Raw genomic sequence first — 23,905 nt, 5'->3', positions numbered from 1 at the left:
TCCTAATTCAGTATGACCTCATCTTGATTAATTACATTTGAAAAACTGCTATTTCCAGATAAGTTCACATCCTGAGATTTGAGGTGGACATAAATTTGGGGGAGACAGAATTTAACCCACAATAATATATAAAACTGATTTTGCCCCAAATTAATTCTTCAAGTATGAGAACAAATTACACAAATCTAATGTGAAATAATGTAATGTTACCCTGTCATTCGGTCATTAGGCTTTTTGGGAATTGAGGTTAAAGTGTGGTCTATGTCTTTTCGTGATATTTTGTATTAGTTATGGGTTGGAACTTGTATTTGGTACATTGGATGGCCAGATGATGGATACATTATTTTTTTTTGCTTGATGGTTTTGATTTTCAAATTTGAAAAACATTTTGCAAATATTTAGTGATAGTTCTCAGTCTTCTCATTTTCTTGTAGAAATTTTCCTATTACAGAATAAACGTTTACTTTATAAATCAACGATGTTACAAAACATTGTTAAATGACAAATTTATCTCTCACTGCCAAAGTTTGACAACCAAGTGTTAAACATTCGCCCACCATCTGTCATACCTCTGAACAGCTGTTAGTATTTGTTACATACTTTTTTTCATAGAAAATATAATGCCCCATCTAATGAAGATTATTTTTTTTAGGAAATCTTAAAATTGCTTTCTAAAAAAATGCATTTGGGGGCTGGGGTTGTGGCTCAGGGGAAGAGTGCTTGCCTAGCATGTGTGAGGCACTGGGTTCAATCCTCAGCACCACATATAAATAAAATAAAGGTTCATTGACAACTAGAAAAATATTTTTTTAAAAAAACGCAATTGATGATTAGATTTCTAAAGCAAATAAGCTTACTGCAGTAGAGGATCACAAGTTCAAGGTCAACCTGGGCGACTTAATAAGACCCTGCCTCAGAAGAAAAGAGAAAAAGGGCTGAGGATGTGGCTCAGTGATAGATCACCCCTGGGTTCAATTTCCTAGTGCCAGGGTCGGGGCGGAAATGAAGCACTGTTGGAAGTTCCATTGGTGTACTGTGGATCGCATAATGTCATTTGTGACGCATTGCTCACACTGCAGTACAGCAGTGCGATGCCTCCTGGTGTTGTCCATCTGTTTTAACACCAACACACCAAAGCCACAGAGATGCAATGCCCAGAAGCTATCCAGGAGATCAGCCCAGTAGATTTCCCAGGTCAATTATACTACATTAAAATTTAGTTTCATGGCTAAGAATTACTATTAACTCTACTGACTCAAACATACTAAATTTGATTCTCTCAAGAGCTATTTTGTTAACCAGTGTGTCATTGAGCCTTATGGAAGAAGCCCAAATTGATTTTTCATTTGAAAACATTATAAATTACATAATTCTGTGTATTTTCCAGTAATGAGGATACCTTAGAGCAATATGTTTTAACTCGTCCAAGTATATATTTGCCATTTCCTAAAGTTCACAGTTTTTTTGGCAAATGTTACTTAACAATATTTGGTCTTTTTATGATGATAACATATACCTAACACAATTTACCATTTTAACCATTTTTAAATGTACAGTTAAGTGGCATTAAGCATAGTCACATTGTTGTACAACATCACCACCATCCATTGTCAGAATTCTTACATCCCCCCCAACTGATTCCATTAAGCACTAACTTCCCATTCACCTTCTTTCCTTAGCCCCTGGCAACAACCATTCTCCTTTTTTCTCTGTCAATATTACTACTCTAAAAACTTCAATATAAGTGAAATGACACAATATTTCTCTTTTTGGGACTTAACATAATGCCCTCAAAGTTCATGCATATTGCAACATGTATCAGAATTTTCTTCCTTTTTAAGGCTGAGTAGTCTGCAATTGTGTGCTTGCCATATTTCATTTGTCCACTCATCCCCTATCCATGTTTTTGTGGTTACCAATTATATAGTAGGAAAAAATAAATTCTCAGAATAAGGCTGTCTAGTACTAGAAGGGAATTCACCTTGGTTCCATCTCCATCAATTGCTCTTTCTGGGTTCCCAAGTTAACTCCTGTGTTCTACATCTTTTTGAAGGGAATGTGTGATTTTTCTCTGAACATATTGACTACAGGAGTCCCTCCAGTTCCTGTATTTGTTCAGATGAATTACTTCTTTTTTTCCAACAACTAATTTTTATTGACACGTTTTGCACCTCTCAGTTCATGTCCATTAACAAATTATGACAGTGAAAATTGTTTGTTTTATCTTTTAACATTCATTTTAGAGAAAAATTTGTCTTTATGCCCTTACATTATAAGTGTTCTGAGTTTGAATATGTATGTAGATTTGCTAATGAGCTTTTTTGTTATGTTCCTTGATTCTTATGTTTCTGCCTATCAATCTTTTTTGTCTATTAAAATGCTATTTTATTTTGATTCATTGTACACAAACAGGGTACAATTATCATTTCTCCGGTTGTACACAAAGTAGTGACATACATTTGCATAATTATACATGTACATAGGGTAATGTTGTTTGTCTCATTCTGTTATCTTTCCTTCCCCCCACCCCTCCCTACCCCTCATTTTCGGATAAAGAAACTGTGGTATATATACACAATGGGATATTATTCAGCCATAAAGAAGAATAAAATTATGGCATCTGCCTATCAATCTTTTCCTTCAACTTGAAGGACTACTTTTTAAATTTCTTGTAAGTTTGATCTAGTGCTGATATATTTCTTCAACTTTTGTTTATATGAGAAAAAATATCACCCTTTCATTTTTGTTTTTTTATTTGTTCTAATTAGTTATACATGACAGTACAATGCATTTTGACATCATACATAAATGAACTTTAACTTCTCATTGTACATGATATAGAATCACATCAGTCATCTAGTCATATATGTACATACAGTAATGATGCTTGTTGCATTCTACTCTCTTTCCTATCCCCATACTCCCTCCCTTCAGTTTCCTCCCCTCTGGCAACTCCAGAGTACCTCTATTCTTCCCTACCCCTGCCACCCTTATTGTGAATTAGCATCCACAGATCAGAGAAAACACTTGGCCTTTGGGTTTTGGGGATTGGCTTATTTCCCTTAGCATGATAGTCTCCAGCTCCATCCATTTACCAGCAAATGCCATAATTTCATTCTTCTTCGAGGCTGAGTAATATTCCATTACGTATGTATACCACATTTTCTTCATCTATTCCAGATGAATGACTTCTTAAGTCATAGTTTGGAATTTACTCTAGAATACCAAGAGTAATCAATCAACCTATCCCAGGTATCCATGTTTCCCACTAAATACTATTCCTTTTTATGGCATCATAATCAACTTTATCAGAAGACAAAGGAATTTTCAAAAAGTTTTCAAAGTACAACAAGCACTGATTCTTTTTTATGCTATTCTCCAAGAAAGAAGGTGTCTTCCCATTAGGAAGAAATGTGATATGCTCAGTTATAGAATGTTTGATGGGGTGGATTGCAGTATTTTCACAACCCAAGAACAAGCTGCTTTCTTCTCTTTGTGACCCTTTACACATCATTCCATAAAACCACTTCTGCCAGACTTTGTGTTGTTCTCTTTTTGACTCAGAGAAATTCATTTTGACTCTAACTACTCATCCAAAAACTCTCACTGTTTACCTATGCAAAATAAAAGCCTATCAAAAACCAAAGGTAAATAAATATGTAACATACAACATAACATTAATATTACATCATTTCTTTGAAAGCAGAAAAATAATGGGATATTCATTTAGATTAAGTGTCATTTACTAATAATTGGAGATGCTTAAGAGCAAGACTAGAAAATGAGGTTATAATATGTTTTTTAAAAATAGAAAGGAAATTCATATCATAGTGGGAATTTCTCACAGTTGGGCACACTCTTGCCTCTGGTATTAAAAAAATACATTATCTCAGAAGGTTTTATTAGTGCAAAATACTATCTGCCTATATCATATCATCTAACTGGTTGTTTTTCTTCTGCTTTCTTTTGCTTGCTCAAGAGTAGACAATGTGATTTGTTTCTTCCAGAACATAACTTTAGAGTTATTTGCCAACTAAAAAGACCTCAAAAAGATGATTGGGTCATCTGAGGCCACTGTTTGAATTTCTCAAAAAGAGCTGCCAACTGAGCTGAAATCTGCCACACTGGCCTATATTGTTAAGCCACCAAAGGGGCAGTCCTTTTAGATTGAACTAAGAGGTCAAGCAAGTCTTAATTTCTTGAATTCAAAAATAAATCTCTGTAAGGGCAGTATTCTAATAAGACTGAAACAAAAGCAACCCTGTATACAGACAAATAAAACTTAAACCAAACAAGGGTCTCATTATGGGTACTTTTGCTGTCATGATTCAGAAGCATTTTGTAACTTTTTCAGGAAATCTTGAATTGGCCTGGATATACTGATCTTTCAGTTTTCTCATTTACTGTTAGAAGAAGACTTTAATAATTGGATTTACTTAGAGTAGCATATTACTGGGCCACCTGAGCCCCTTTTTATAACTTTAAGTAAGGACATATTCCCCATCTCAGTTTTACTAAAACTTGACTTAAAGTAGCATTTCACTGCTGTTATTTAGCTTTCCTGGGACATCTAACTCAAAAGCTTCCAGCCACTAAGTACAGTATACAGTCCATTGCCTGTCCATTTTCAACTCGAGTTATACAGTGTAAACTGGGCCCTTCCCTGGGAAAATCTAAATTCCAGGCAAGGACTCATGCTACTTTATTTATGGGTTTGACACACTTTTTAAATAAGAAACAAATTTAGTCTAAAATTTATAAAACTTGACTGTTTACATGTTTTGTGAACATTTGGAAGGAAAGTTCACAATAATATAAATTCTAATGATCATGTTCAAAGAAAATAAAAGTGCGCCCTTCATGTAAATGGAGTACATACACTGTCTCTGTGCACATGGAGAGTCATCTCATGATTCATATTTGAGTGCCTTCCTCAACTATTTAAAAAATTAAGTTGATTTCAAAGTTTAATGGAATGTAAATTTTTAGGAAAAACAACTTTTAATGCTGATAAAGAGAGGCATCTTTTTTTTTAACTCCATTAAAGAAAAACGTGCCAGGTGCCGTGGTGCATACCTATAATCCCAGCAGCATGGGAGGCTGAGGCAGGAGGATTGCAAGTTCAAGGCCAGTCTCAGCAACTTAACAAGACCCTGTCTCAAAATAAGAAAATAAAAGGGCTGGGAATGTGGCTCAATGGTTAAGCACCCCTGGGTTCAACCCCTGGTATGAAAGAAAGGGAGAGAGAGAAAGAGGCAGGGGGCAGGAAGAAAAATGGTCTGGGTATTTTGATTTCTTTTTGTAAATCATAATATCAAAATGATGTATAATCATTCCTGGATTTGGAAGATGAACAGGTTATATCAATTCTTCCTAGAGTTTAATGGTAGCTCCTTAAATTTTTGAAAGCGCCATTGTAGATTTTGCAGTGTGTTTCTTTCATACCTGTGTTACCTATCATACTGTCTTTGGACTATATCATGTTTAATGATGCCAAAGATCTTAAAAGAGTATTTTTTGTTTTTATTTTAAGATGTGGGGTCTCACTATGTTGCCCAGGCTGGGTCCCACACTTGTGGGCTCAAGTGAGTGATCCTCCTGCCTCAACCTTCAGAGTAGCTGTGACTACAAGGCATGTACCACCACACCTGGCTTCTCATGTAACAAGTTTATATGTAAACTTGAACAGGAAAAACAGATTTTTAGATCTCAGAAGATTTTCTCCAATATTAAACTTTAGAAAGTCAACTCCAGCTGGGGATATAGCTCAGTTGGTAGAGTACCTGCCTCGCAAGCACAAGGCCCTGGGTTCAATCCCCAGCACCACAAAAAAAAAAAAAAAAGAAAAAAAAAAAAAGAAAGTCAACTCCATAAAGTAATTGAGTATCAGTTCCCTATATTTAGTATTAAATCACCTTTCTCTAACATTTTACTGAATTTCAAATGTATATGGAAAAATACCATTGCATATCAATGACTGATCTTCTCAGTTCACTGAAAAAAGGTGACATTGAAACTTTGTTCCTCTTCACCCAGCTTCTTCTCAGATGATTCACAGGAACTGTGAAGAAAGTTCCTAATAAAATGGTCTCTTTCCAGAGCAAGCCATTTCAATTCCCATTGTTGTCACACAGGGTAGTATTGTGCATGCTGTTGTCTGTTTTATTAGGCTCACAGACACATTTCATTCATGCACATCCTTTGCAGCTAAATACTTGGTCTGGCAAGCTTTAAATCTTTTCCAGCAGCAAGTTTCTTCAGTGTCTGTAAAGTAAATGGTTGCTAAGAAACCTCTCTGTGACTCTCCAACCCCATTCGTTATTCGGCCCATGCCTATAGTCCAGTTGCAAATGTTATAAACTTGTTTCAACGAATATACATTCTGGTCCTTAGTTTTGGTTTTCTCAGTGCAAAAAAAAATGTTAATGGGATACACCAAACTAGGGAATATTATTTTATAGCTTCTTGCCACCCTTTCTATTTTAAATGTTAATCTTGATAAATACTGCACATAAACTATGAGCAAACAAAAGCTTCTAGTTGAGAACTAAAAAATTAGAAGAGAGTGAGACCTAATGGAATGTGTAAAAAAATGAAACTTTATTTCAGTGCTCTGAATGTAAATAAAAAGTGACACATTAACTGATTTTATTTTTATGTTTGAAAATCCAACCTCAGGAAATTGGAATTGAATATTACCAATTTTACTCTCTGCTTTGTTTGAAACAACTCATGTGAAATGCAGAATGTGACCTCCTAAGGGAACTGTGCTGACACTCCTTGAGGCAGAAGGATGCAGCGTGTCCATATAGCTGTGTGTGGTCATGTCTGACCCAGTGCCAAAGGCTGGAAGGGAGCAGGCCTGTCTGTGAGGGAAGCAGTGTGAGACAGTCTGTTCCCCTTGCAGCTGTTCACATTTCCTTGTTTTTTTCTCGGTGCTGTGTGTGGCTTTCTTTTTTTTTAAAATATAAAGTGCTGAACTTGGATAACTGTAATTTCTTTAAAACAAGAAGGCAAACAGTAATAGATTTCTGCATCCTTGTTTCCCCTCTAGGGATAATTTATTAGAAGAGAAATTGCAAACTCCCACCTCAGGACAAATCCAGCCAATCACTTGTTTTCATAAATAAAGTTTTATTGAAATATAGCCATGTCTATTTATTTATAGATTGTTAACGCTGCCTTTGCACAACACAGCAGGGTTGAGTAGTTGCAATAGAGACCATATGGCCAAAAGAACCTAAAATAGTTCCTATCGGTTCAGGATAAGGTTACGACCCTAACGTTCTTGGCTTGCAATTGATTAGCCAAAAGCTTTCAAATCATATTTAGCATATTTGTTCTTTTTAAAAAAAAATTTAGTTGTAGATGAACACAGTACCTTTATTTATTTATTTCTATGCAGTGCGAGGATCAAACCCAGTGCCTCACACATGCCAGGCAAGTGCTCTACCACTGAGTCACAACTCCAGCCCCATGTATTTGTTCTTATAACCTATAAATAGCATTTTCTAAAGTTCCTTTTCCCCAAATATTGCTGAAGGCATCTCCCTGGCACAGGTGTTGTGTATTGCTGAATTCTAATACAAGCTGAGATGATCTGGTATGACAGAAAAGACAGCATATCAGCAAGCTAATGTCTTATCCCCGCTGCTCTGGCTGTATGGCCCTGGGTACGGCCTGACTGGATCTTAGCTTTCTCCTCTGTGTTAGTGAGTTTTCCGATACCATGACAAAATACCTGAGGTAATCAACTAATAAGGAAGAAAGCTTGTTTTGGTTCACAATTTTGAAAGTTTCAGTACATGGTCAATTGACCCTGTTGCTTTGGGGCCTTCGAGAGGCAGTACATCCTGGCTGGAGTGCATGGTGAATGAAGCTGCTCACCTTCCAACAACCAGGAAACAAAGAGAGAGAGGAAGGGACCAGCCAGGGTCCCAGTATCCCCTTCAAGGGCACATCCCTAGTGACCTAACTTTCTTTAACTAGGCCCCACCTCTTAAAGGTTCCACCACTTCCATTAGTGCCACCAGCTTGGAACCAAGCCTTTGACAATGGCTCTTTGGGGAACACTTATCCAAATCATAATATCCTCTTTAAAATAGAGGAGTTGAGTTATGTTGATACCTAAAGTCTCTTCTACTTTAAAAACTTTTTGAAGCCAGGAACAGTGGGACATGCCTGTAATCCCAGCAACTCGGAAAGCTAAGGTAGAAGGAACACAAGTTCAAAGCAAACCTAGCAACTTAGCAAGATCCTAATCAACTTAGCATGACCCTATTTTAAAATAAAAAATTAAAAGGGCTGGGGATGTTGCTCAATGGTTAAGCACCCCTGGGTTCAATCCCTGGTACAAAAAAAAAGTATGAAAGAAACAAAAAACTTGAAAGAGGCTTGAAAGAGAAAGAAAAAAAAAACAATTAAATACGATCAAAATGCATGTCTTGATTTCAGGGAAAAAGGGTTTTTGTTGTTATTTTTGTTGTTTTTACTGTGCAAGCAGGACCAAAGAGAAATGATATCTGGTTCCTAAAGAAACAAGCTAAAATAAGTATTCCCTCTATGTTTATTTTTATGTTACTCTGAATTTGTTTTACAAATATCTATTTATAATTTCTATGTGCTAGTTCAAATACTCAATTATTTTTGGAGGAAACATTTATGAAACATCTACTGTGTTCTCAGCCCCATGTGAGGTGCTATTACCTAATGTCAAAGCTCAAAAATCTGGTCATAGAAAAGAGAAAGAAACACTTGCACAGCATGTTCTATAATCATGAACCTTGGGTAGCCAGTCCCTTGGCTGTTGATGCCCTTGGTGCGGCAGGCAACCTAATGTGGATGATGACTTTGGTTGGAAACATGTGACTTTGACATTGTGAGTGTGTACTGCACCTGGCTTCAGCAGCACCCTCTTGGCCTTACCCCCAGGCGTTACCCCTTAGTTCCCTATTTCTGGACCTTCTTGCTCTGTGCAGGCAGCTCCTCTTGGGCAGAACTTTATCAAGATGGTTCCAGCCAGGTTACCTTCTGAGGCATATCATTGACTCATGGGAAGCACGTTGTCCCAACATAGGCTGCGAGTGTGGGTTTCTCCAGGCGATCTCCAAAAATGGCAGGCACCAATCTCTTTTCACTTAGGATTTCAAGTGCCATATGAAGCCACCCCCAGGGACTCTTTCTTAGTGCACTGAGGTGGGCCTGTAAGTTGCTGTGATTCCCCAATCACCTTTCCGAGAATGAGGCAGTGAACTCTTTGCTGGCACCTCCAGTTCCTATGCATGGTTCTTCTGGAGCATCCACCACCCTTCACTTCACATGATGAAGGGCACAGTTCCCTCCTCTTCCCTCTGCAAGAAGAAGAAGGGAAATCAAAGACTTGCTTTCCTCAGTCCTGTGATTCCTACAAATTCCAGGCTTCTGCCTCTGTAGGCAAAATGAGGCCCTGGGGTGAATGTGGAAGGACCATTTGATTGCCTGTCAACAAGCCCTAGAGGGTGCCTTGGCTACTTCCTAGCAGATTTGGTGCTACTTATTTCCTGCTGGCCTCAGCTTTGGGCTAAATGTCCAAGACAACAGGTAAAGTCTCAAGTCACATCATTATATATTCCTAGTTTTATACAGTTGGAATAAGAGAGAGGGGCAAAGGATAATAAAGATAAACGTTAGCCTTCCTTTATTCTCAAAATCCAACCACCTCTTTTGCTTGCCCCCTGACCTTGGCAAAATTGTACCTGGATTTGAACTTCAAGTCCTGCATATCAACTTGTTGGCAGCGTGCAGTACAAAGATGACCCATGAGAATGAGAACCCCAAAAGCACCATGTTTTTTACTACTATTTTAAAACATTTTAATTTTCTATTGCATTCAAACTTTTCTCCGTTGATGACTTATTGACCTGCTTTGCCACATTTCTCAAATGCTTTATATTTATTATAAGTATTACTAAAAAATATTTTTAGTCTCTAAGGCAAAAATATAATTCAAGAAATTAAAGAGGGAATTAAGGTTGATATATTACACAAACACATCCTGATAGTCTCTATTGAGATCATTTCCAGTTGATATTGCTGGGGACCAAACGATTCTTGGGTCTCCAAAGGGATCAAGCCATCCTAAGTTTCCAGGCCTTTGGTTAGATATGTCTTTGGAATTCGTGAGCTCCTTTTTTAAATTTTTTTTAAATAGGTGTAGATGGATACAATATCTTTATTTATTTTTATATAGTGCTGAGGATGGAACCCAGTGCCTCACACATGCTAGGCAAGTGCTCTACCACAGAGCCACAACCCTAGCCCAATTTGTGAGCTCTTTAGGGGATCAGAAATCTCTTTTTCATCTCCGAAACCCCAGTACATAGAATCCCACTGCCTAGTACACAGTAGGACCTCAATAAATATTGGATGGGCAGACGGATGGGTGGATGGATGGCTAGGTATGTGGATAAGCCAACAAGGGATCACTTCTTTCCTCTGATGGCAACGAAATAAGCCCCTTCCCCCATCCCTTCCTGCTTCGGCTTCTTTCCCTTTTGGTTAATGAGCAGGCAGTTGAGATCACCATGTAACCACATGGACACCATCCTCTCTGTTCAGTACCTGTCCAGAGAACTCCAGTCTTTGTGCTTTCCTGGAGAGACTGGAAGGTAGGGCAGAGTCCAGTGCCCCATTTAAGATAGAACATCCCTTTGGGTTCCTTCCCACTGTATATGACTTTCATCTTAAGCATTTCCCTCTTCCTACCACTAGGTTCCACTGAATTTCAGATGAATACATGATTAAACTAGGTCAGCCCAGACCAAAGGAAAAGAAGATAATTTGATCTGAGAACCTTCCTTAAAACAGGGCCTTGAGACTCCAGGCACCTGCATGATACCCATGAAGACATCATAAGACTAGAACGGTGGTTCTCACATTTACTGCTCTGTGTTGTTTCCTCATCTGTACAATGGGAATAATAGAGGTACCAACCTCATGAGATTACGTGAGGTTAAATGAGTGAATATGTTAAGAGCTTAAACTAGTAACTAACATCTAGTGGGTACTCAATAAAAGTAAAAGTTATCATTGTCATTAGTAGTATGGATTGAGTCTCCCTTATCTGAAATGCTTGGGACAAGAAGTGGTTTGGATTTTGGATTTTTCTGGATATTGGAATGTTTACATATTTGTAAATGAGATATCTTGGGGATGAGACCCAAGTGTAAACACAAGGTTCAGTTATGTTTCATATACACATAGCCTCATGGTAATTTTATAAAGTATTTTTAGTGCTCCTGTGTTTTGACTTTGACCCGTCATGTGAGGTCAGGTGTGGAATTTTCCACTTTGTGGAATCATATCAACATTCAGAAAGTTTAGGCTTTTGGCACATTTTAGATTTTGGATTTTTAGATGAGGGCTATTCAACCTGGACAACTGTTATTAGTTTCAGAAGTTAGCACTGGACATCTTTATAAATACCCAAGGAGTTTATTAAAGAACAGTTTTCTGGACTTTTATCTCAAATTCTGATGGAGTAGGTCTGGAGGGGGCCCAGGAATCCCTTGTTTTATAAGCCTTCCAGCAGATTCTACCACAAGTCCTTAGGAAACTGCACTGGCATATGGGGCTAGGGGTGTAGCTCAGTGTAGAACACATGCTTAGCATATGTGAAGCCCTGGATTCAATTCCCAACACTAAACAAGGAAGGAAGGAGGGAAGGAAGGAAGGAAGGGAGGGAGGGAGGAAGGGAGGGAGGGAAGGGAAGGGAAGAAGGGAAGGGAAGGGAAGGGAGGGAGGGAGGAAGGAAGGAAGGAAGAAAGGGGAAGGGAAGGGAAGGGAAGGGGAGGGAGGGAGGGAGGGAAGGAAGGAAGGAAGGAAGGAAGGAAGGAAGGAGGGAAAGAGGGAAGGAAGGAGGGAGGGAGGGAGGGAGGGAGGGAAGGAAGGAAGGAAGGAAGATGGGAAAGGGAGTGGGGAAGGAAGGGGAGAAACTATACTGACAAGACCTTGGGAGTTGTACTTGGCATAGTAAAACCAGGTCAGAAATCAAGTCTTCAATTTAGGGAGTTGTGGGATATTTGTTGCTTTGTTAGTAAAAATGTGTAAATGGAAACTAATCCTAATCATAGTTGAGAATGTTGAACGTAGTGTTAGTAACAGTCCTTAGTCAAGAAAAAGGTAAACTTCAGAGTTTGTGGTGAAATTAGACATTATAAATTGACAGTGTTCTCAAGTTATAAAGCTTTGAATTAAACTGGCTTTTCTTAAAAAGAGTTTTGAGATTTTTAAAAATATTTTTATTCATTTAGTTTTTTAAAACTTTGCTTGATCATTAATATTATGACATGCAAAGGATAACTAAATGTCTTTTTAGAGTGTTATGTATTTTTATTGTGATAAGAACACTGCGAGATCTATCCTCTTAAACATCTAAGTGTATGATATAGTATTATTAACAATAGACAATGTCATACAGCACATCTCTGGAACTTATTCATCTTGCAAGTGTCATGTATTTTAAGTGTGTTTTTTTAAACTTACAATTATGTGTTTTAAATGTCTCTTTTAAACTTAGGATTTTGGGGAGGTTGTTCAGTTCGGTTTGGTTTATTTATTATATACATACAGTATTTCATTTATTTTATTACCTAGGAAATAGTCTAAACACTATTCACAACATTATTTCTATGAGAAAACATATTTCCCTCATTCCAGATTTCAAAATTGGCAATCTTGGGGCTGGGGTTGTGGCTCAGTGGTAGAGCACTACCCTAGCATGCGTGAGGCCCTGGGTTCGATCCTCAGCACCACATAAAAATGAAACAAAGGCATTGTGTCCAACTACAACTAAAAAAATGTATATTTGGAAAAAAATTGGCAATCTTTGGAAATAGAAACCATTGAGAAGATAGAGACCATCCATGTATAATCTAAAGGGATTTGGGCAAACTTTTGTGAACCAGCCACTTACTGTTAGTTTTCTAAAATGTTAATGTAATATTTAAAGTAGAGCAGCATAACTTGTCTATTCATATTATTCGTGTAACCTCCCATTTAGTAGTGCTTTCTTAATTAATGGTGTCATTTAAAAATGGTTCCTGCTCTATCTTCACATTGCTCATGTCAGATATTTTTTTGTATGGCATGACCCAAATATTTACAAGTCATAAAGTTTTATCTTACATCAGTATAAACAGATCTAACTATAATTTGAAGATTGTTTACAGTCAGTATTTGACCTCTCAACTAGCGCTGGCGTGTAGAGTAAATGAGGAAAGGAAAGAACGAGATCAACAAAACCCCCCCTCGATTTTAGAGAAGTTAGGAAATAGAAGCTTTCAGACTAGCCAATGTCTTTTTTAACTTTTCACTTTTCAAAGCAGACTATTGACTATGAGACATTTCATTTGAAGTAGAAACTAATATATTTTAATTGCATTTCTAAACTACAGAGTTTTTTTTCTCTAAAGAAATAAATGAATGTTCTGAAAGTGTGACTTTGGATCATTTAGGTTTCTGGGCTTTTAAAGAATATATTTAGCTCTCCTTTAGCATCTTCTCACACTCTTTGAATTTACAGAGTCAAAAGGAAAAAAGTTTATGTCCTTGACTTCCCCCAGCATTGATTCTGTTAATGAACAGCCCTGGTAAAATAAGCATAAACCTTTTGTGAGAACATTCCTTCCTAGAAGGAGTTGGGTTTGCCCTTTCCCAAGATTTAGGTTTCTGTGAGAATTCTTTCAGACGGGAATTGGCCAGAAAGCGTTCTTTCATTTTACTCCGTATTCACATTATTGAATCCTGCTTTGGTCGGAGGCAAAAAGCACTGTGATCGCTGAAATATTGACAGATTTAAAACGCAAAGGAAATTGCCACATTGACAGAATTTTGGTCCAGCTATTTAAAGACGTTTTATAAAAAGATACGTAAAAAACTCATATTCTGATAAGTTTTATTGAATGACTAAGAGATTATTAACAAAAGGATCCCACTGAAATCAGCAGCCTGCCTTTTTAAGAGGGAAAGCATTGTTTAGTGAAATAATAAATACAAAGCTGTGGATTGTGGCACAGAATTATGAGTGCTGATCAGATTCTCTTCCTTGCTTTTTAGCTCTACGACAAAATTAACACAAAATCTTCACCGCAAATCAGGAATCCTCCAAGCGACGCAGTACAGAGAGCCAAAGAGGTAAGTGATAAATTTTCTGAAAGTATTTGGTATCATCTTTCCTATCTTGATTGAAGATGTTTCTGCTTTACCTTAAGAGTCAGTTTCCTTGGATTTACAGTTGACTCATTATATTCAGATTTAGTGTTTCTAAGTTTATCACTGACAGGAAAGAAAAAAAATTCAGAATCAATATTGCCAGATTTCTAGTTCTGGTTCTGCTATGTAAACTTGAATATATTAACGATTGATTTTGCTTCTTTTATTTTACTGTACTTGGTACCAATAGATATGCTATGAAATTTTGAATTGCTTTTTTGAAATGGTATTGTTTGAAAGTTAATTAAATTTCTGTAGCAGTTAAATATACTGAGTTCAAAGAAGTCATTTTTATACATCATCAGTATATGTGGCTGTATCTGTCACAAACTTTCTTTAAACTTATTGTAGAAACATGACACCACAGAAAGTTTGGAAAATAAAAATCGATCCAGAATCCCTTCTCCCTTACACAGTAGTTTCATTTTTGCGTATCTTTTTCCAGTCACTATCCACTTGCATATGAACTTTATATAGTTGCAATCAAAATATCTTTTTAGTCATAACATTAAATAATAAGCATTTTTCTGGGTTTCTTCTTGGTCCTCATAAATATAACTTCTAATGACTGTGTAATTTTTCTTTACTGTTATTAAATTAGAATGAATTAATAGTTCCCCCTTTATTAAAAACCTGGGGTTTTTTTATTTTTTGATCTTATAAAAGTCTTCATGCATCAGTAGAGGAAAGGGAGGGACCAAGTGGGGGGAAGAGGGAAGGGAGAGAAGAAATGCTGGGGAATGATATTGGCCCTATTATATTGTTATATCGTGTGCATGTACAAATATGTGACAACAAATCCAATCATTACGTGCAACTATAATACACTATTAAAAATGTGGAGAAAATAAAATATATCAAAAAAGTCTTTGTGCAAATAAAATTTCCCTTTCTAAAAATTATTTCTTGTAAAGTAAGATCACTATGTGAAAACGTATGAAAGACATACTCTGTTCCCTAGCAGATTTTTAACACAGGACTTGTACTGGAAAATATATATTCACTGAGAAAGGAGACTGATGCTGTGGTGGCTACCAGGCCATCCACTAGGTCAGAATAAGCTGAAAGAGGTTGTCTCCTTACTTTGCCCACCAAGCACTCATTGAAAGGAATTAAGGTATCTTGGGCAGCAGTCATGAGAGTCACTATCTGATCTTTATGATGCCCAAATACATAGAAGCAGAGACATTCTGGGGAAAATTCTTTGACTTAACTGAACAGTGAGAACATGCTGACGGTACACAATTAGCAATACTTAGGAGACCACACCTCTGTGTTTGAGATCATGTACCATGTGAGTAGCAGGGGACAGAGAGAATGGGTGCTTTTGTCCTTTTATTTCCCTCTGAGAGAAATGTGAAGCCTAAAATATGTCAGGGAGAATAGGTTTATCATCATTAAATATGAATTCATAGCATAACCAGTACTGAGGAACAGAACATTTGGATAAGAAAGTAACCTTGTAGAGTGTGTGTGTGTGTGTGTGTGTGTGTGTGTGTAGTTGTTGTTTATTTTGTTGGTCCATACTTGAGTAGCAGAGAATTTGTAAGTATGATATGTAGTATGAATTCTAAAGCTCAGGCTAAGTGACCTAAAGACCTTCCCTCCTAAGGTTCTCACTGGTCGAGGCAAGAGATCCCCACTGAGTAAAGGCTTGTGAGCCCCTGACATCCCCTAGTGCTAAAGCAATCCTCAATTGGCTCCGTGGTTGGAATTCAGCTGAATACAATAAGACCTCTGTGTGAATCCAGTCATCTACAGTTAGAGGAGTAGCAGGTGTTTGCCATGGGCTCATGTCCCCAAATCAAGTTAAACAGATAAACTCCATCCTAGGGGGAAGGGATTACTTTTGAAGAACAATTTTATTTGAAAATGCCATTTGCACAAGGGCAGGGAAAATATTAACAACTAATTAGTGAAGAAAATTTGAGTGGAATTCATTCCAGAAGAAGGTTTTTTAACATTGTTCTTGGGTTCTCTTGAATTCAATCCCAGGAGCCATTGACAGGGAGATGAGATGGAGAGTACCATTAATCCTGGCCCTACTACAGGAAAATTACTTGAGTGTATTTTGTATTAATTAACTGTTCTAATTAATTAGTACTCTTTAAGTAGTTTTTATTTGAGCCTAAGTCATCTTTCTAAAAGTAATTGGCAGTGCTGTCAATGTAAAAGAAAGCTGTTATTAACTTTTAGTACAAATTGATTTTGGTGGTGAGTTTGGAAAATATTCTCCCATGAAGTTAATTCAGCTTCTTAAATCTGTAATAAATATGTATTGCTTGTCATTTTGTCTTTCAGTGACCTTTTGGGTTTATAGTTGGGTAATGTAGCCAAACTATTAGGTGAATTTGTTTCATCTTTATTACCATAAGTACCATCATTTTGTATATTAATAACCTTTGAATAAAATGAAGAATTTTTGAAAATAATTATTTTGCCTGGCACAAAAATCCACTCATGAGTTTTAGCTTAAAAGAATTGCATAGTTTGTCAATCTTGTATTATGTTCGCATTGCTATATCTCTTGCTTATTTTTTAGGTATTGGAAGAAATTTCATGTTACCCTGAAAATAATGATGCAAAGGAACTAAAGCGTATCTTAACACAACCTCATTTCATGGTAAGTCACAATTAAATTTCCATAAAACTAAAAACCTAAGTTTTGAAAGTTTTTAATAAAATGTCACCAGCTTCATCAAATGCATTTTTATCCATATACAGTCATATGTTGCTTAACGATAAATCAATTCTGAGAAATGTGTCATTAGGCAGTTTCACCATTTGTAAGAGCATCATAGAGTGCCCTCACACAGCCCTGGGTGGTATATACTATTACACACCTAGGCAGTGTGATATATGTGCTCTAGTTCTACGCTCCTAGGGCCTTGATGAAATAATAGTAGATTAAATCAATCACAAGAGAAAATTATGCCATCAAAAGACACAATTAGTACCAGGTGTCTAAGGATGCTCCCAACATAACACGGCATACATGTTTTACAGTAAACCTTTCTCTTATAAATAGGCGGAATATACTCTAAAATGGTAGTAAAAGGTATGTATAGTAAATATGTGAACCAGTAACAATTGTTTATTATGGAGTATTATGAACTGTACATAATTGTACATGCTACACTCTTATCCAACTGTCAGTAGAGTAGGTTTGTTTATAGCAACATCGCCAGAGACATGTAAGTAATACAATGCACCAAGAAGTCACTAGACCATACAAAAATTTCATATCAATTAAAATCTTACGGGATCACCATCATATATGTGGTCCATTGGTGACCAAATGACTACAGTATCAGACTATTAAGATCATAAGACCAGGTAATACCAAACACTTTAAAATTCTTTTTGTTTACTTTGTATCACTATTATAAAGATGATACTTGTGAAGTGGCTCTTCAGGGACTGTGTAGTCCCCAGACGAGGAATTTGTTTCCTTATAGGACCATCCATAAGTCACTGGAACTGTTTGTTACATAAATAGCAAAGAGCTAAAATCTGAGACAATTTTTTTTCTTTTTTTTTATTGTAAACAAATGAGATACATGTTGTTTCTCTGTTTGTACATAGAGTAAAGGCATACCATTTGTGTAATCATAAATTTACATAGGGTGATGTTGGTTGATTCATTCTGTTATTTTTCCCCTTCCCCCCACCCCTCCCATCCCTCTCTGAGACAATTTTTGCTGATAAAGAATTCTCTGGGCTGAGGATGTAGCTCAGTTAGTAGAGTGCTTGCCTCACAAGCACAAGGCCCTGGGTTCAAACCCCAGCACCACAAAAAAAAAAAAAATTCTCTGAACTTAGGTGATATATTGAAAGATTTACATCTCTTCTCTGACAGTGCAAAACTCTCACACTTTCTTCATTCATTTCTGTTGTATGGACAACTTTGGTGTATAGGAACAGCACCTATATTTAGCCAATTATTATAAAGCTAAATGGTTAAACAAAACTTAAATAGATAAACTTTTCTGTTGAAAGAGGTTCATGATTATCCATTTAACTGCAATTCAAAAACAATTACAGATGGAAATTTATGTTGAATATAACATTTTAAAAATATTTGCTGCATCTGTATGTGTGGACTATATACAAAGAGTTGAAAATTCAGCTGATTGGCCTATAAAAGAAAATCTAACTTAAAAGCCATGTTCTTATTCCTACTATTTTGGTGGTATTTTTCTTTTAATTATTTTATTGGTTATTCTTAGTTATACATGGCAGTAGAATCCATTTTGATAATATTATGCAAGTATAGGCTCTAGCTTATTCTAATTAGGACCCCATTCTTGTGGGTAAGCATGATGGTGGGGTTCATATGTGTTCATAGGAAAATTGTGTTAGATTTATTCTACTGTCCTTCCTATTCCTATCCTCTTTTCCTTTTGTTCCCCTTTATCTAATGTACTGAACCTCTCTTCTTCCCCTCCCCCCCTTATTGTGTATTAGCATCTGCATATCAAAGAGGACATTTGGCCTTTGGTTTTTTGGAATTGGCTTATTTCACTTAGGATGATAGTCTCCAGATCCATCCATTTACTGGCAAAAGTCATAAAGTCATTCTTTTTATGGCTAATAGTCCATTGTGTGTATATATATACCACATTTTCTTTATCCATTCATCTGTTGAAGGATACCTAGGTTGGTTCCATAACTTAGCTGTTGTGAATTGAGCTGCTATAATCATTGATGTGGCTGTGTCACTGTAGTATGCTGATTTTAAATCCTTTAGCTATACACCAAGGAGCGGAATAATTGGCTCAAACGGTGGTTCCATTCCATGCTTTCTGAGAACTCTCCATACTGCTTTCCAGAGTGGTTGTACCAATTTGTAGTCCCACCAACAATGTATGAGTGTTCCCTTTCTCTCACATCCTCACCAACATTAGTTGCTACTTGTATTCTTGATAATTGCCATTCTGACTGGAGTGAGAGAGAATCTCAGTGTAGCTTTAATTTGCATTTCTCTAATTGCTAGAGATATTGAATACTTTTTCATTCACTTGTGGACCATTTGTGTTTCTTTTGAAAAGTGTCTGTTTAGTTCCTTTGCCCGTATATTGATTGGGTTATTTGAGTTTTTGGTTGGTTGTTTTTTGTTTTGTTTTGGTGTTAAGCTTTTTGAGTTCTTTGTATATCTTGGAAGTTCACCCCCATCTGAGGTGCAAGTGGCAAAGATTTTCTCCCATTCTGTAGATTCTTTCTTGACCCTCTTGATTCTTTTGCTGTGAAGACGCTTTTTAGTTCAATGCCATCCCATTTATTGGTTTTTTATTTTATTTCTTGTGTGTTAGAAGTCTTGTTCAGGAAGTCAGTTCCTGTGCCAATAGGTTGAAGTGTTGGGCTACCTTTTCTTCTAGTGTGTGCAGACTTTCTGGTCTAATTTCTAGGTCTTTGATCCACTTAGAGTTGATTTTTGTGCAGAATGAGATTTAGAGGTTAACTTTCATTCTTTTATATATGGATTTCCGGTTTTCTCAGCACCATTTGTTTAAGAGGCTATCTTTTCTCTAGTGTGTGTTTTTGGCACCTTTATCTAATATAAGGTAACTGTATTTATGTGGGTTTCTCTGTGTCTTCTGTTCCTTTGGTCTTCTTGCCTATTTTGGTGCCAGTACCATGTTGTTTTTGTTACTATAGCTCTGTAGTATGATTTAAGGTCTGGTATTGTGATGTCTCCTGCTTTGTATTTCTTGATGGTATTTTTTTAAAGAATGGTAACAGTGTAATATGTGTATCCTCTCAATTACTTTCTGGCATCCATGCTACTTTATGATACATACAGTGTTTTCAAAACCTTAGCCCAGACATTGAAATAAAATTTTTCCTCAAAGTGACCATCTTGGAAAAAGCAGTGGTGATATTTACCCTCCCTAACTCCTACTCAAGCATTAAAGGCTCTACTCAAGTATAATCCTTAATAGTATTTGGCTTTATTCTATATGATAGCAGCACTGCCTAGTGAATTACAGAATTAATTAGGAATACAGGTTCCATCCTTGTGGGTGAGCACACTTTCACAACTTAAGTGTGAAAACACAGAACTCAGTTCAAATCTCACCTCTGCTATCAAAATCTCCCATAACTCCCATAAAATCCATATTGACTCTTCTCTAACTCTTTTCCACTTGTTTGTATTCACCTATGTAACTTTCTAAGATACATTGAACTGCTGATGCAAGTCCCTTCCCTGGTGAATGGACCTGGGCAATTCATCCATCCATATCTTAGCTTAGCTTTATTCTTATTAAACTTATGATCTCATTTAATCATTTTCTCTATCTCACAGAGCAGGAAAATAAAGAAACTGTATGCCTTATTAGTATCCTCAAATATGAGTATTCACAAATATCAAGAGTTAATTATCATTGGGTGTGGTGGGGCATGACTATACTCCCAGCAACTCAGGAGGCTGAGGCAGGAGGATCCCAAGTTCAAAGCCAGCCTTACCAACTAAGTGAGGTCTTAAGCAATTTATTGAGACCTGTCTATAAATTGCTAAGTAACCTCAGCTAAATTCAGAGAATGATACAGGGCCATTTGAGACTAATACTCATTCAGATTTGAAGTAAGCTAAATGAAGATAGTATATATACCCAAGTAAGAGCCTTATGATTAAGTACTTTTTACTCTAAAATCATTAAGCTCATATAACCGTATATCACACAGCTTACCTACCTTCTAAGCCTTGATTTATTTTGCATTTCTTGAGTCAGAATTTGATGTGGGTGTTGCTATTAGTAAACATTTTCGGAAATAAAAAAAAATTTTTGACATTTCTTGAGAACCTAGACAGGTGCTTAGAAGACATTTTCATTGGTTTATCAAATATATAAGTGCCTACTATGTACCAGGCATAAAGGGTCTGTTGGGGAATAGATCAAGTCCCTGCCCTCGTGGAGCTTCCATTCTAGTTGGGGTGAAGTGGGGTGGTGTGGGGTGAGTAGGTGAGGTAGAGGCAGACAGGGAGCAAGTAAACTAACAAAATAATTTCATATAATGATAATAGTAACCATGAAGAAAAGAAAGGATAATGAAGCAGAGATAATAGTAAAGTGTGAACTACTTAGATGGTCAAGGGAACGTCCCTCTGAAGAGAATATAATCCTGATATATATATATTTATATATAATCCTGATATATATATATATAAAACGTGTGTGTTATATATACACACATATATATGTGTGCATATATATATATATATATATGCACACACACACATGTGGGCTGAGACTTGTTACATGACAGAACTAAGGCTGGAGGGTATCGCCCAGTGGTAGAGTGCTGGCCTGACATGTGCAAGTCCCTGGTTCGATTCCCAGCACCTCCAAAGAAAAAGAGTGCAAGAACAAGCCCTCTGAACATCTAAGCATGAGGAAGAGCAGACACAAAGGCACAGAGGCGGGAAGGAGCTTTGAAGGTTCGAGGAGCACATTTGAGGCCACTGTGGTTGGGATATAGTAAACAAGGGAGTGTGTGTCACAGAAGTGCTGAGAGGTTGGCAGATCGGATGGAGCTGGAGACTATCATGCTAAGTGAAAAAAGCCAATCCCCAAAAAGCAAAGACTGAATATCCTCTCTGATGATGCAGATGCTAACACGCAATAAGTGGGGGAGGATTAGACAAAGGGGAATGAAGGGAAGGGAGGGGGATGGGAATAGGAAAGACAGAGGAATGAATGGGAGGGACATCACTTTCCTATGTACATATATGAATACATGACCAGTGAAACTCCACATCATGTACAACCACAAAAATGGGAAGTTATACTCCATGTGTGTACGCTATGTCAAAATACATTGTACTGTCATGTATTCTAAAAAGAACAAATTAAAATAAATCAATAAATAAAAGAGAGAGAGGTTGGCAGAGACCAGGCCAAGGAGAGCCTTACATGCCATGGGAGAGTCAGGATTCTTCTCCTGATTGCAGTAAGATGACACTAGGTGATTGCAAACAGGAAAATAGCCAAAATCCTTGCTTCCACAATTCCTGGGGCTGAAGTGTAGCGAAGGGACAATACGGGGAATAAGAAATAAAGGTGGAAGACAATTAGAAGGCTGTTGTGAGAGGTAATAGAGACCTGGAGAAAGATGGGGATGGTAGAAAATAGGCAGTTTGGGACTCTGTGAAGGAGATGGTTTGAATACAACAGGACTGCTCATGATTAACAAGTGAGATAGTGTGATTAACCCCCACTGAGAGGAAACTGACCTAATGAGGTAAAGAGACTTGTTTAAGGTCACCCACCAGTGAGTGGCTTCACTGAAGTTTAAGCTGATGCTCTTAAAAGTAGCTTGAGGGGCTGGGGTTGTGGCTCAGTGGTAGAGGGGCTGGGGTTGTGGCTTAGTGGTAGAGCACCTGCCTAGCACATGTGAGGCCCTGGTTTCCATCCTCAGCACCACATGAACATAAATAAATAAAATAAAGGTATAAATGATGAGATTAAAAACCCTTTTTAAAAAATGGTTTGATTTGTTATACTGATGAATTTTCCTATGAGCTTAAGTTGAACATGGTGGTCCTTTCCAGAGAAGCATATGTGTGGATAATGTCCCATGAGGAGAATATAATCCTGATATATATATATTTATATATAATCCTGATATATATATATATATATATAAAACGTGTGTGTTATATATACACACATATATATGTGTGCATATATATATATATATGCACACACACACATGTTAAGTAAACTTTGAAATGCTGGATATTTCTATCTTATAAACATTTTTAAATGATGGTTTTTAAAACAGAAATATTAATAGCTAAAGGGGAATATTTTAATTATAATATTTTTATTCTTAACATATTTACAGTTTCACACTTATTTCCTCAAGTATCGGGATTTTTCTTTGCTTTCTGATCCATATTACATGAGGATTTAACATTGAATTCCCTGACACTTAAAGTACAAATACTTGTAAATATTTACAGTAACTTAAAGGAGAGTAAACAAGGATAGATTCAAATGATTTTTTAAATCTGTGCTCTAATCTTTAGAGGTTATGATAAAAAACTTGTCTCCTTTTTCGTGATTCTATTTGAAAGACTGATTTTTCAAAAGCACAATTATTTTGCTCATTGCAGTTGTGAAATACAAAGCATTAAAGATAAATTCCTTATATATTATATGGATAGAAAGTTAATGATTTAAATTTTTTTCTTAAAAAAATAGTCGATGGCACATGCCTGTAATCCAGTGACTTGGGAGGCTGAGGCAGGAGGATCACGAGTTCAAAGCCAGACTCAGCAACTTAGCAAGGCCCTCAGCAACTCAGTGAGACCCTGTCTCTAAATAAAAAACAAAATAGGGCTGGGGATGTGGCTCAGTGGTCAAGTGCCCCTGAGTTCAATTCCTGATACCGCCCCCCACACAAAAAATAGGACCTAGAGTGGTATGGAGGAATTTTTAAAACAAAGCTTGCATCCAGCTTTTCCCAAAACAAGAAGGTTAAAGCTTTAGATTGTAATAAAAGTTTTGTTATAAAGTAGTAAATTTTATGGTTTATAATTAAAACATCAGAGGCACCACTTCTCAGGACAAAAATTCACATTTTTCCTGTTCATTTTAAGGTAGTCAGATTTTTTTTCCCGCCACTCTAGTCTTTTTAGTTATCTTAT

The 23,905-nt window shown here is 36.8% G+C and overlaps 1 protein-coding gene across 12 annotated transcripts in view; it reads left to right on the top strand.

Moving 5' to 3' along the window:
- Cask (calcium/calmodulin dependent serine protein kinase) overlaps positions 1-23,905 on the top strand; it is a 361,598-nt gene that overhangs the window by 278,777 nt on the left and 58,916 nt on the right. For all 12 annotated transcript variants that reach the window (XM_047535418.1, XM_047535425.1, XM_047535422.1 and 9 more), the window contains 2 exons: positions 14,095-14,172; positions 16,793-16,873. In XM_047535418.1, coding sequence (XP_047391374.1) covers positions 14,095-14,172; positions 16,793-16,873 — 159 coding nt within the window. The remainder of the gene's footprint in view (positions 1-14,094; positions 14,173-16,792; positions 16,874-23,905) is intronic.

This window comes from Sciurus carolinensis, chromosome X (genome assembly GCF_902686445.1).
Source record: "Sciurus carolinensis chromosome X, mSciCar1.2, whole genome shotgun sequence".
Lineage (NCBI taxonomy): Eukaryota > Metazoa > Chordata > Mammalia > Rodentia > Sciuridae > Sciurus > Sciurus carolinensis.
Note: the sequence above shows the minus strand (reverse complement) of the source record. Positions and strands in the feature narration are given on the sequence as shown.